Raw genomic sequence first — 15,753 nt, 5'->3', positions numbered from 1 at the left:
TAAACACAACAAGCAGAAAGGCATTGCTTATATTCAACATATTGGAGACAAATTGTCCGTATTACCATATTACTTATTGTGTGCATAAAATAGATCCTGTATGGCTAAAAAACATTGCTCTAAAGTTTTATATGCTCAGTTTCTTCTTCCTCAGTATTCATCAAGTTTAGTGTAATAAGAGGAAAAATAGCAGAGAAATTCATCAGATATTTCAAACAGTTTCATTAAGTTCTAAAATGTGTATGTTTATTCTGAAAATTTCAAAAGTTGACTAGCACATTTAAATTGATGTATTCCGTAGGACTGAAAGTTATTCGAAAAGAAAATGCAACTCTGCAATCAAGCTACTTTTCCACAAAATGCCAAGAATGTTGGGAGTTGAACATAAGACGACCGGAAAGACTACCTTCAGGAAGGAGAAGATTATTTTTTTCTTCCTTGTACGAAGTAAAACGGAAGTATTGTAATCGCAAAAAGTTTCAGGCAGCATATTTCAACGAAAATATCCATTTTGAGCGCTATCGAATGCAATTTAACGATGTTTTTGCGTGATATCTGTACGTAAGGACAGAATAAAATACTCTTTTCCTTCAAAAAATTATAAAACTGCTTTAAAATTAATTCTGAAGAGAATTTTTCGTGGCGTCTGTACGAACGTATGTACGTACGTGCGTACGTACGTATCTCGCATAACTCGAAAACGAGTAGCCTCAGAACGTTGAAATTTTGTATATAGGACTGCTATAACATGTAGATGTGCACCTCGTATTTTGGTTGCAATCGGCCGCAACAAACGTATATAACTATATTTATGTATATATATCCACTCTGTTACCCGGCTCAGTGATCTCAGTTTCTTTACTCTTATATGTTTGTAAATTGTACATTTTTTCTTTAAAAATGATTGAATTATATTATTTTTATCTTCTGGTTAAGAATTTTATGCCTTTAGTAAATCTGTGTGAAATATTTTTAGAATTATCAGCAATTTTAAAGTTGTTTAATTGCCGCTAAGCCTGTTTTAATGGCGGCCATTAATGTTTACATTTGAAACAAGAGACTAGTGGATTTGTTGCCAATCTAGAGAAACTTAGCTTCGCAACAACAAAGATAACGCATTCATTTATTATTGCCAATTAAATCATGCTTAATTCTTTCTGGAATTTTTTCGAGGAAATAAGCGTTTGAGATTTACTTCGTAATTTTTAATATAGATATTTTGAGTTTTTATGTATTTTTGCCTTCTCGCGAAGTAAGAACTGAATTAATTTAATGAGAAATACTTAATCGTCTGTGAAAAACTGTTTCTTTTTTGTTTTATTTGCTTAATTTCTTTTATACATAGTTCTAGCTTTATTATAGTATTTGAATAGAACATGTGGCAACGATTAGATAATTCTTGAAATGATATACATTTTGTGCATGAGTTATAATATGAATGAAATATAATACTGTTAAGTAAACCTAGCGCCAGAGTGTCGCTATGGTAAACAAAGTGAATTTTAAAGAATGCATTTATTCTATTGTGGTTTATGCGCTGTCGGCGAAGTAGGTTTAATTCAATCTAATAAGTTTAAATAAAATGCAAGAAAAAATGCGTATAATTTAATATTCCGTACAAGGAAGTCATGTGGTGTACACATCAGATTTTTTAGATGGGTTGCATGGCTCATAAGTATTTTAAACAAATATTACGCGATAAACCTTTGAAAAGGGTTGCCAACTAAATCAAGTGATTTATCAATAACCATATTTCCATAAGAAATGTTTAGATCTTGAATAAATATAAAATAAAAGAAGAATAACATCTGCTTCCTTACCTGGAACCCTGGAAGACCAATTACTCCTTTTTGTCCTTTTTCTCCTTTCTCACCTGCGGCACCACGATCACCTTTAGGACCTGGTTCTCCGGGTAGACCTGGAGAGGCATTCTTGCCAGGCTTGCCCTAAAATTTGAAAGGTAGTTACACTGTGATAAAATGAAATCCATTCCTAGTGATCAAGTAGTTCGCTCGATCTTAGGAATATTTCTTTACAGTTAGGAAAAGAAGCATCGCAGTTATCATAATGCTTCAAGTGCATCTAGAAGTTCACCAAAACGAACAAACTGCTGAATCACACAGTTGTCATAAAAATCAAAACAATCTACGATGATTCGGAGGAACTTTTTTTTCTCTCCTGTTGCTACTTTGAGATAAAACTACAGCAGTCTTTAGACACATAAAGTTAATCAAATTCGACATAAAAATACTTGTTTCGAATTTTAATTTGAATGAAATTTTTAATGCTTTGGGAAATCATATAAAATTTTAAAAAATTACTTATGAATAATAGAAAATATTTTCTTTATGTTCCTATGATAAGATTACGCATTTTATAATTTTGAATGCAAAACCATGTCAGCAATATTAAGGACATTACTGCTAGACCTACAGTTACTATTTCGAAAAGTCTTTTAATATTCAAAAGTTGATCGAACAACGAGACCTATGAACTGGGGATATGTCTGGTACACACAAACATATGATAAATTACAAAACTGTCTAAACTATGTCTAGAACGTATAAAAGAGATATTAATGCAGTTAAGATAAGGAAATGATTTTATACATCTAGACCCATTTTTTCTCTCTCTAAGATACCATAATCTTCATCTTTTATCGTAAAGTTCTTCCAACTCTTAAATAATATAGTACGTGTATTTTTCTCGTTAAAATTATAAGAGTTTTTTTCGAAGCAGAAAGTTCATTCTTCAGTTGTTTAGAAATAGGTTTTTCACCCAGTACGTCGGGTAATCGAAGAAATAATGTTTAGTCTATGCACCCAAAATTTGCATTTAATCGATGACTATGTATTAATCCAAAATTTTCTCTTATTAGCAAGCACAGATGATCCCCCTTACGCACAGTACAATCCCTCTTACGCACAGTTATCCCTCTTACGCACAGTACAATCCAAATTGCTTTTGTGCCGCCAAATTTAGTAATTAATTTCTTTAATTTTAATAATTAAAAAGATTTACAATGAACGTCTTCAGATTTACTATGAACAAATTACTCATTTAATTGGATGATATTCAAATTTACTGTGGACCAGCAGTTCACCTGTATTCCGCCTTTAAGTCATGACTAACATCCTTTAAATGAAATATAACTTTTCAATGTACGTTTACAAAAAGATTTCTTATATGTATAATTTCGTTCAACATACGCTTAAAATTTCGGTAGCGAATTTTAACCCTACGTTGAACGATGAAATTATATTTAAAAGGACAGCTACAGCTCGTGTTGATGCAACGAAATAGACTAGTCAAATTTATACCAAACTTGGAACAGTAGTCAACGACTATACAATTAAATATCATTATAAGCTGGCACAGTAATTCTACCGGAGCGTCAAAATCAGCGTCGCCACTTACGGAGATTTCCTTTCTCTGATGAAAGTTAATAAGTTTAAAAACCTTAATAGGCGTCAAGCAAATTTTGTTATGCCTGTATTAACTACAAGTAGAGGAGAATTTTTAATAATCTTTTTATTCAAACAGCATTTAGAACATAAATGCACGTTCTTTTGCTAATAACACCTACCTCAGCTCATGGTAATATAACAAACCATTTTGAACTTAAATGGAACAGCAGTCAAAGACTACACAAATTAAATATATCCTAAGCTGGCTCAGCAATTCTAACCGGAGCGTCAAAATTAATTTTTCAGTAACGCACACCGAATAGTTAGAACTATCAGATATGGCAGGGAACTAATACGTGCCATGAATACGTGGCAAGGAGCAACTCTGTTTTTGTACTAATCTCCACGTCTAGGAATATACTAGACGAAATATACGAGTCCATTCAACTTCAGAAAATCGAAAACAAGCTTAGGAGACTTGTAAAGGTCCTCAAAAGACAACTCCAGGAACTCAAGGATATGTGCCGGTGATGCAGGTGCATTTTCACATTTAGAACAAATTGGGTGCATCTTGAGACCTCTGTCAAAAGTAAGTCCTTAAGTCCTTTCAGGTATCCTCTGAAGAGTCGGGAAAGTTTTGTCTGAACACATCTATCGCAATAAATAGCAAGAGATCTTCCAGGACAATCAGCTTGATACCAGGGATAATTCGGGGGAACGAGCCAAATTTGGCTGTCAGCATGTCTTTTAATGGAATACAGTTCAAGATATGCCAATGAATTGGTAACTGGTAATGGTTCTGCAGAACTCTTCTTCGCCAGAATGTCTGAAATTTCATTCCCCCATATGTCAACATGGGAAGGAATCAACTGAAGGTGCACTTCACAGAGTAACGAGACCTGCTTAAGCTTGCTAAGAATTGCAATTCCGGCTCTATCACCAACTCTTCGCCAGTTTGAAAGATATTGGATGGCGCTACGACTGTCAGACAAAACCCATACTGCCTTAAGATCTGTAAAGGACGAAACAGGTTTAGTTCCTCTTCGATGGCTATAAGCTCACTTTGAGAAACCGAACTGAAGTCAGAATTTCTTTTCTTTATTTTAACAATATTTACATTTGTGCATTTAATGACAATTCCACTACCGGAACTAGAGTCCTCGCTTTTACTCCCTTCAGTATAGATAAGAGAAGCTTCAGCTGGAATTACGTGTATAGTTTCTAAGGCAGATTGTCGTAACAAGGCCGGAATATCATTTTTCTTGGAAACTCGAAACAAATGTTCAGTATGAAACTCGACTCCAGGGAGTTCCTCAGACGGATCTAAACATTGTTTCAAGGAATGCTGCTCAACAATACGGTCAATTATACCAGCATACTCAATTTGACTATATGGGCTATTTTTCTGAAGTCTTTGGTTATTACTCCACTGCTGCAGGAATTCTGAAGTTCTATTTTGGGAGCCATAACTGAAAAGTTTATTATAAACTGTTGCGTAAGCCAGTTGCCTGAATAAAATTGCGTTGCAGGAGCAACTCTAAAACCCTCAGTCTAAATACCGGCTATCTCATTTGCTTTTGCTGAAGAACGTAAAGGAGATGTTATAGTTAAGACCGAAATCATAAAAACTGTTAAATTTAAATAATAACTAATAACCTTACAAAGTGGCTACATAAGCAACATTTTTATCGTCAATCGGTGTCATACCTGGGTACAGTGGAACCTCGAGATAGGAACACCTCTATATACGAGAAATTCGACATCAACGATTTACACTATTCTGAAGAAGCAGGAAGAAATTAAGAAACTTGATGCAGCCAAAGGAGTTACCGTTACTTCCAAGCACCATCCAAAACTCCTAGAAGATGTTGAGATCCTGTTGTTGGTGAGGATTAACGAGAAGCAGTTAAAAAATCGAGGTCGGAAGCTGTCATAAAAGTAAATATTGCGGGTGCGGAACGGATTAACTGGATTTCGATTAATTTCAATGGGGAAGTTTATTTCTAGATATGAGAAATTCGCTACACAAGCTCAATGTTGGAACGAATTAAACTCGTATACCGAGGTTCCACTGTATAAATTTTAAAAATACCTTTAATATAAGATAAAATGAAAAATTGAGCTAATTAAAATAGTTAGAAATGGTTTTATGATTATTCCTTCAAACTTTACATGTTTTCCAATAATTTCAATGACAAATTGCACAAGATTTTTAACTTAATTATTGTTATCAAATCGAAATTGTACAAAATAATAAGCATTGTTTTTTAACAGCTATCAAAGCAATAAGTTTTTAATTCTACACTATAGATTGAAATTTCATATAATAATTCGTTAAGTTCTGGAACCCAAGTATCACACACTACTACTTGCAATTTTTTTTTATAATTTTAATACTTTTCTGTAGCGTGTTTAAAAGCTGGCTGACGTTTAATATCCTCTCTTAACCACTGGACATGAAGGTTTAGTTTTCTATGATCGGAAATAGAATCCTGCCACTCCAACTTGAATTTCAGTCTTTGACCAGGCTGTCCTCTTTTATAGAAACAGTTCTACGATGTAAATGTTTACAGATACAAGTTATCCAAAGCGAACGCGACAATTAGTTCGTGGCAGGTATCAAAGGAGTCATTTTCTTGTTGCGTTTATGATTCATGTGTTCCATTGGATCCGTGCTAGCAACATAGCAAAGAATTCTTTATATTTTAAATAAAACTGCCTTAGAAATATTTTCCTGTAATGTTTCGAACACATGAGTATATAAAATTTTTTCCACATCAAAATACTTTACAGTTTAATCAAGTGTTCGTAAAAAAAAGTAAATTTGCATTGACAAGCTATTGACTCATAACATTTAAATATGCATACAACTACTTAATTTGGAAAAAGGAAAAAAAAATCGACTAAACACAAACAAAATAACTTGAAATTATGAAACTCCATAGTAATAAAACTATGAATAAATTACTTTTATTGAAGTCTTTTAAAACTTTAATGAATACAAAATTACAGAAAGAAAAATGGAAAAAAATAGTATACTTACACAAAGAAATCTTGAGGGTTAGTAAGCTAAAACAGAACTGTTGAACAAAACTAAACATAACAGACAGGATTAATGCAAAATAATACTAGTGGAAAGTTAGAATAAAAAATAATTTAAAAAGAAAAAAAAAACTATAAAAAGTACATGCAAAAGGTGTTTAAATCTTCTTTTAGATTCCAAAATACATTTTAAAGGTACATTGTGTTAAAAAAAAGAACATTGTAAAAGAAGATAACAGAATAATGTTTTTGGATCGTTAAATAATTATTTTTGCATTAAGTAAGTTTCTCTAAGTAATGTTCGGATTAAACCTGTACAATTTAATTTGCACATGACGGAAATCTTTGCATAATGCGCAAATGCAATTATTTTGTCGCATTGTTTCATTCGGAGCTTAATTCCTTTAATGATAGATAAAGTGAAGAGGGCAACGTAAGTTATCATAAAGGATTAATCATTATTTGAAGACGTCAGATGGAAAGATAAAAATTAATCACTTAGGAAATTAATCATTCCTCGAAAGTGCGTCTTGAAGGAAACTGATTTGGGCAGCTGTAAAAGAATTTGGACCTACAATTCTGCAAGGAAGTAATCAATGAATATTATTAGTGTCATTTTGTAATTTCATTCTCTCTCCCACACATTTATTTTACATATAGAAGAGGGATTTATGATTTCACGCGATTTAACCCTTTCCGCACGGTACCTTTTAAAGGTTTTGATTAAAAAAAAAAAGAGGTAGGCGGTCTAATTAGGCCTAGAGGAGTACATAAGTAAAATGTTGTGAAGATAGCACTTATCTTTTAATTCCATTATTAAATCAGTGTGCCCATGCGGAGAAACAACAAAGAATAGAGACTCTCAGTTGTCTTAGAGTATCAGTGGGCCCGGTCTGGGCACATCTAGGGTTCGTCGTTTGATTTTAGGAGATATATCAAGGTAAACATTTAAAACTAATATAGAATAAGGAGATTAGCATACAGCCAAAAAATAACATAGAAATTTCTTTTCAAACAAATCCTTTTATATCCTAAAAAAATCTGGAAGATTTCTTTGAAAAATGAGGGTCTTAAAAAACTAAACATGGCTAAAATATATGGACTGATTTGTGTTGAGCTGCCATCTACTATAAATAAAGAAGGTTCAGAGTAACTTATAGTAACCTATAAATCCTTTTTAGTTCAATTTTTCTGTGCGTACAGAAGGAAATTTTTAGGCGTGTCCGGACCGGATACACTGTGCCGCAAAGGGTTAAGCAATGAAGAATATATCATTTATTGATTCATAGTCAGGTGCGAATAAAACATAATGCATAAGAAGACATCCATTAGCAACAGAAAATGTGGATAGTATATTTTTATATTTCAACATTAAAAAATTTTTAAAAAATCCTCTCTTACTTTATTTATTTTTTGAGAATGTCAATTATAACAATAATAATAAGTTTAGGTAGCATAAACAAAGTCAAGGAATGTTTAACATTCCTAAGTTATTCTATTTTCACATCCGAGTATCCAATCCGATGCATATCTGAACTACTTGTCAAAGCGAGGCCAGTAAAAAAACTGCGACTTTCTGATAATTGTTACTTAAGCCGAGCAATAACTGCATATAAGATATTTAACTTCAAGAAAAGTATTTGTACGCATAACTCATTGCAGCCCCACTAATGTCTGCTGTTTGACAAAAAGTTCTGTAACAACAATGAAGAAGAAGCTAATGCTAAATTCATTCATCTCTATTTATGATTAACCCTGCGAAATTCACCAGTCAAAAAGAAACTAAAATGCATACTCTAGTGATTATTGTTTATTAATTGCTATCATGCACTTTTTATTCTGTTATTGACACTTTCAGTTTCCATGACTTTGGAACTCTTTAAACACATGTAGCGTTTGACTTTTCGCGGGATATTTTATCTGTACCTTTATGATACATTTTGCGTACATTCTGCTCCCTTTTTCGAAAAATAAAATTCTCTATTTTGATTTTAAATGCAGATTTTTTCAAAAAGCTATTAGATTTCTCCGGACAAAAGACAGAAGAATTCTTCGCACGTTTATACTTGATCTGTGTACATATTATTCAATTTGGAATTGCCGCCAGAGAGGACAACACACAACGGCCTATGAGGAACATTACTGAATTCTAAATTTTTAGAGAAAAATATTTCGATTTGTTTAAGAAAACCGTCGGAACTTGGAATACAACAAAAAAGAACATACAAAAATGGCGGCGTTGTTTGACTGAAGAAAGGGTTGGCGGAAGAATGATTATGAGCATGGTTGCCAGAATTTGACACATTCTGAAAATTTGTCGATTTTTGATATGGTGATTGTGTTAATACGTAAGTACCAAATTTTTATTTTAGTATGCGTTTCCTCGCTTCCTATTAAATATGCAGCATCAAATTACATTTACTTCAAGCGAGTAATTATATTTTTGACTCGTTCTTTACAGCATGAGCACTAAATTTCTTTGCTTAAAGCATTTCTCGGCTTTCAGTATATCTTTTTAGGCACATTTCTTAACTGCGAAGGGTACACAGAGAATCAGTATGAAATATTTAATCAATTTAGAATCAAATATAGAATTATTTACTATCATGAATATTCTTTGTGTTTTATTTAAGAAATTACGTAACTTTATTCTGAGAAACATTGTTATATGATCATACCGAGAAATACTGATGGTTCAAAAAGATTGCACAGTTAAATAATTGCTGAATGGTTTGCCTTGGAAATAGGATTCTAGTTCTGGAACTGAATAAAAAAGTTAGACTTTCAAACCATAACAGTTTTGGTTACTGGACACCTTTTTTACACATTAGAAAAAATATTATTAAAATTACTGTGTTTTTAAATTAAAATTAGATTTTTATACATTTATGACAAATTAAATATACATTACGCATTGAGAGAAATATTGATGCAAAAATTTGTTGCAGAGTCTGCGTTTGTATTCAAATATCAATTGTAAATTCAAATATCTGTTGCATTAAAATGCTTAAATCAAAGGGCACGTACAAAACGGCTTCATAAATATGAGAGATTGCGTCAGATAACCTATCGAAACTCATTTAGTCTTTTTCTAAATCTAAATTTAATTAAAGCTGAATTTCCTCAATTTAAAATTATTTCGATAAACTTTGAATATTCATCTGAGGTTATATTCTTCATACTTTTATTGTTACGTACGTAATTTAACTCCAATAAGTATAAGACTTCAAAGCAAGTACATATTTTAAATTATATTAGATGAAATTTGCTTATACGTGCAAATTTACTTACCTTAACGTTCTCAGAAGTAGCGGGTAGATTTGTTGCTGCTGTTTGTTATGTTTATAAATAAATACGCATTATGTAGAAAGGAAAACTATAGTGTATACGTGTTAAAATTCATTTTTTAATAATTAATGGGAAGATAAAATTCCTACAGATTTAAAGGCAATTCTTTCAGTAATGCAAAATAAAATACAAAAGAATTCTTTTACTGTAAGGTGGAAACCTTATTGTAAATCTCCTTCATCTGAAGATAATTTAAATAGCTTCTCCTTAATGCAAAGTAAGTAAAGTTTAATGCAAAGTAAGATTTGTATAATAAAAATTTATAAAATATGAAAAGAATTTTAAATAATCTTTATAAGAAATATTTTTTGGTTTTTGTTATATTAATGTAGCTTTAATCTAATATAAATTTAATTCAAAATGAGAAACACGAAAAATATCAGTTAAGAGAATAATTATGTAAATTCTAAATTGCGGAACGTGAGAGATAATTTGCTGCTATATGATTTGGGTTATAAGCATAATGATTAAACTTTAATCTATATAAATAGTGATTAATGTAATATAAATAAGCAACTTATTTTATGAATATGATTTTAAAAAAATCATTCTCGACAGTAACGAAATAGCAACAGTCAGTTATTCTAGAAATATTACACGGGATGAAATGATTAATTACTATTAATTTATGAAATGTAAAAATTTTCTTACACCAGGTAAGAAAGCTATTTTAAACAGAATTAAAAAATTCATTCCTTCATTTTCAACGACGAAACTGTGTTTATCAATTACACAAAACAGAAATAAAAATTTGGGTTAATAATTTATGGACTGAATAAACATCACCGAGTTTCCACCTTTACAGCCAAAGCATCGAAATATTAAACTCAATATATATGTAAAAAACCACAACAGTCGAGCTTTACAACACATAACTATATGACCTAAATTTCTTTAAAAATGTAGTTTATTTTCAGTTGTTTCTTATGTAGAGTGAAAAGTACCTTTAGGTATTATTAAGCTGAACTAAAGCATACACTCACATAATTACATTATTATAATTCGACTTGCTGCTGCGAATTAAAAATTAGTGCTATTAATTTAAAATTAATGTCAGATACTACATAATGAAATTAAAATAAGTATTCTTAAAAATGCATCAAGCGGCAGAATCCGGCTTCGGCTCTGTTTTCCTGCCATTTGTTACGCGTCGCGCGGATTTCGAAGTTTCAATCCATGTTACTATCAACATGAAATAAAATTTCTCAGCGAGCTAAATGTGACTGAAAATTACCTCATATTTAAGAAATTAATTAATTTTTTCCCTTCTGATGACACTTTTTCACTTTGATCTTTAAAAATTCTGATCCTTTTCCAAGTTTGAACTACATGAGACAATCCAAGTAAAAATAATATTTTTTCTCTTAAAAAAAAGTTTTTATTTTTAAAATCCAAAGTGGCGCTTAGTGAATATTTTTAAGACAATACATAATCTGATCTTACTAATAAATTATATTAATCTCTAAATATTCGTTTCAAATGTCAGTAAAATTTTAACTTTCTATTCAAATTTTCCATATAAATATCGCGAATGTAGAGTTTCGCTACACGCTATTAATTGTTTGCAGAAAATTAAACACAGAAAAAATTCCATTAATCGATTAGGTTTGCGTAAAAGAGAGAATAATATCTTTCACGCATATACATCGTATCGCGCGTATCGAATAACGCACGGATCAGTACCGCCTTAAACTGAGTTGTTCTGCATTTATTACTTTCGCATATGAAGAGCTTGCTAATGTTTTTAACTCGGTCAGGGTTTAATTTGGTAGAAGCTCGACTGTTCAATGAAAGAAATACAAAAATTACAATACGTAAATAAAAGAAGCTCAAAATGCAAAGAAAATAAATCATGCTTAAAGCGTAGGCATCGAAAGCAAAAATCATTTGGTAAGCTGAAAAGATTTACATGCTGTTTTATCTTGCATTTCGTAGTAAAGCTCAGTTGCATTTAATTTTTTGAAAACCATCACATCTTATAGTTTTTTTATGAAATATTACACTTTCATAACATAGCGTAGTAGTTTATTTATAACTATTTTTCAGAATTTTCAGATTAGACATTTTTCTATTATCATTAAAAATAAAATAGAAAGTTCCCCTGCCGTCCAAAATTTGGCTACAAACCGATAAATCTGTCCTATTCATAAAGATTTCGTCTTCAATGACTCTAAATTTCATAGGAAAATAATTATTTTAAGTATTTACATATAGTTACTATAATAAAATAAAAAGAAGACTGCATTTAGGATATTTGAAAAAGGTTTCCTACTTAATGCACTATGAATGTAAAAAAGGAATAAAAATGTTGCTAAAAAATGAGACTCAGCATTGAGATGAGCATCGTTTCAAACAAGCAACCATTTCAAGCACGGGAGGTAGGAATGCAAGGTCTAGTGATAGCCACTCTTGTAAAAAATTATTTTGCAGCTTCTGTTGGAATTTTGCTGCTTTTTCCATGTGTAATTTGAATAAAGCCATTTCCCGTTAAAAGTCTTCCATCAAGGCAACTCTTCCCCAAGGCAAACAACCACTTGCATCTTTTTTCATAGTCGATTATACCCACAAACAAACTGGATAGTGAAAGCGAGCAGACAGACACAGACAGCTTTTCCATAGTTATTCCGAAGATTTTCGAATAGAAAAAAGTTCACAGAATATGCAGGCTACTGCATTCGCTCACTACTTCTTTCTGTATGAGGACAAATATAGTTTGCCTTTTAATAACAAATATGGCCCGACAATTCTCGTATAATAGGACTTGGTTCCCAGCATTTGGCTTTCATAGTACACTTATCAACAATCTAAAGTTATTTTAAGCCGCTCAACCAGGATAGTGGTTAGCGCCAGTGACTGCCGTACCGAAAGGCCCGGACTGGAAGACCCTCGATCCGTCCCAAGGTGATCTCCATGAAAACTGGGGGCGGAACTGAGCAAAGTCGTACTGCCTGACTAAGGCTCTTGCCAACGACAGGCGCATTCTTGACCCCTTGCCGCAATGATTATCATATACTTGCTCTGATATCAGAGACCTGATCTTCTGTTACTGTCGACCTGGTGGTATAAATCAAAAGAACACAACGCATGTTATTTTAAGCACGGTCCAGCCCATACCATCACTCTAACAGGAATAATGTGTTCAACGAAATTAATGAAATGGTTTGCATGCTTTTTCTTCTCCAGATTATCACAGGTTTACTTTCCAATTCTATAAAAAATCTTGATGTAACTGTGAAGAGCTATCAGTATCATTTTGCTAGATCAAAATCACTTGTTGACAACGTAACTGTAAAGCGAATACGTATCTATATCTATATATATATATAAGCGGCTTAAGTGTTTGTCGCCGATAGTTTATTGTTGCCACTCGGAAAAATGAGCGCGCAATTTAACGTTTCGGCAGTTTTTAATTAATATCTCGGCCGATTAAAGTCGTACAAAGATGAGAACAGTATCGATGGATTCGGAAAATTTTTGGGAATCCGAGGATACGCTTCTCGAATTTCAACTCGGCGCCGTTCTGTAGATATTCGAGAAAAAAGAATTTGGCACATAGCCAAATCCCTCTAACAGAGAAAACCCAAGAAAGAAAGTGGAAAATGTAGGGGAAAATTAGTTTTTAATTAATATCTCGGCTAATTAAAGTCCCACGAAGACCCAGTTTGGTCAAAATGGCGTACCACGGACCTGCGGAGGCCAACGGTGTGCTTCGCTAAGCCCGAGAGCTAGCCGTTCGGGAGGAGATGATGTTACTTCACCCTATATATATATATATATATATATATGCGGCTTAAGTATCTGTTTGTCGCCGATAGTTTATTGGTTGCTTACGTAACTGTACTAGCCAATGGGGTGAAGTTTCCACGGCAGAGGGATGCCGTTTCACTTGAGACGTACACAATTTCCTGTAAAACTTTGCTATAAACATCAATAAGTCTCAGGGCCAAACGCTTAAGCGTGTTGGCATTTTTTTACCTGAGTCTGAATTCATACGCGGTCAACCTTATGTTGCCCGTTCAAGAGTTCGTGAAAGAACGGACGTAAAATTAAAAATAATGGAAGGTCCTCTGCAAGGTGAGCTTAAAATGATGGAAAGATCTACACAAGAAATGTTGTGTACAAAGAGATCTTTGACATGTGAATTAACATTTTATTATTTTAAATCACCTTTATTTATTGAGCTAGCGGTGGCTCTTAAAAAATGTACCGCCAGTGGTTTCCTTCATTGCACTCTAAACAATTAAGCAAGTAGAAGGGGGAAACCCCGTGGGGCAGTAAGCAAAGGGGCGTCCTCGCCGCCTGTCCTGGGTAATTCAGTTTGAATTATCAGACAGCTTTGCACAAATAATTTTAATTACAATTTATAATATCTAAAACCGCGGTCATTTTGTATGACTGCCGGGCGTTCTAGTATATATATATATATATATATACAGGCTGCGTCAGAAAATTGTATACACACTTTGAACACTCATAGGAAATTTATTTTCCAACCTACAAGGTTAAATGTCTCGAAATAGTAAGATCATACTCCAATTTGAAAAATAAGTGTACTTTCTGGTCAAATTTAATGTTCTAAATGGTGTTTAAAGTAAATGTTCAAACGGCAATCTTCAGCATCGATACATTTCTGAGTATGAATCAGGAATGATTCCGTACTTTGCACCAAAAGGTCCAATAGGATTTCTGTTCACATCACTTGAATCTCATCCCAGAGTGTGCCAAGGTTAAGTGGTTTACGACACATTACGATGGCGTTCGGGTCCAACTTTGTGAATAGATTCAGGAGATCGTTACACGTGGACTGGGATTCATATTTTGCCGGACGAAGCGCAATTTAAACTTAATTGAACTGTCAATAGGCATAACTGTGTGTACTGGATTGAAGATAATCCTCACATTACTATTAAAAAGGCTGTGAATCTGCCTGGTGAAAAATTGTAGTCTAGTTTGCCTAATAATGCTTGCTAATTCAATTTTCCCTGATATTCTATAATGTACGGTAACCTTGTCGGTTGGAAACTAAATTGTTTACGACAGTTCAAACTTTGTACACATTTTCTGATGCACCCTATACACATAATTCTCTAGCACCCAGTTATAGATCTCGAAGTGACACAAACGCTTGGACCACCAGTAGCGGTTTTAAATGGGGGGGGGGGGAATGGGTAATCGCATATGGCTCTGAATGCAGAAATGGTGCCGCGCCGAACAATCAGGGTTTTTTGAGAACATTGAATGATATTTGAAGGACTGTTTTATTGTTTTCTTTCATTCAGTTTCATTTATTCATATTTTAATCCTCTCTATGAATTAACTTATTAAAATTTTGGTGTCAATCTTAAAGAAAATGAAAATTAAAAAAAAAAGATTTCCTCTTCACAATGTATATCTGCTACAATTTCATCAAATGATATAATGAAATGATGCAATCTATAAACATTCTCAGAAAATCATTTGGAACAACCATGAACACAGACTTTATAAATACATTTTTTTTCCAGAATGGTCAGAACTAAAATTTGCTATTGCATATAGTAATAATGATTATGACACCATTGTGTTCTTTTCTAATTTACCCAAATTTGTTAAGGAATTATATATTGCTTTCTTATGTTTGAGTTGGGCAGATTAAATTTTCTTCACATTTTTTATTTTACAATTTGTATTCTACACTCAAATGTTACAGTGAAATAAAAATAATTTTCGAATAACTTATTCATTTATTTACAAAGAACATCTTTTTCAATCTTTTTTGCATACTATTGACGGCGGACAGTAATGGAAAGAATAAAAAGAAACTTTATGGGTTCGAAAACCCCAAAAGAAAAAAAATTCGATTTTAACAAAATATGGAACTTGTGAAAAATGATAAATATCTTACAGAAAATTCCCAAAAAATGCTAATGATACGATTGAGTTCGGTGTTACTTTTAAAAGTTCCTAAATATCGGCT

At 32.6% G+C, this 15,753-nt stretch overlaps 1 protein-coding gene across 9 annotated transcripts in view; it reads right to left on the bottom strand.

The window, feature by feature from the left end:
- LOC118188117 (uncharacterized) overlaps window positions 1–15,753 on the bottom strand; it is a 343,874-nt gene that overhangs the window by 68,573 nt on the left and 259,548 nt on the right. For all 9 annotated transcript variants that reach the window (XR_015039676.1, XM_085811536.1, XM_085811539.1 and 6 more), the window contains one exon: window positions 1,821–1,946. Coding sequence is in view for 8 of the 9 variants with exons in the window: in XM_085811536.1 (XP_085667662.1) it covers window positions 1,821–1,946 (126 nt within the window). In the remaining variant the exon portion in view is untranslated. The remainder of the gene's footprint in view (window positions 1–1,820; window positions 1,947–15,753) is intronic.

This window comes from Stegodyphus dumicola, chromosome 2 (genome assembly GCF_044657685.1).
Source record: "Stegodyphus dumicola isolate Sdum_Otavi_A_Nest chromosome 2, ASM4465768v1".
Lineage (NCBI taxonomy): Eukaryota > Metazoa > Arthropoda > Arachnida > Araneae > Eresidae > Stegodyphus > Stegodyphus dumicola.
The sequence above is the reverse complement of the archived record's forward strand: the minus strand, read 5'-3'. Positions and strand labels throughout refer to the sequence as shown.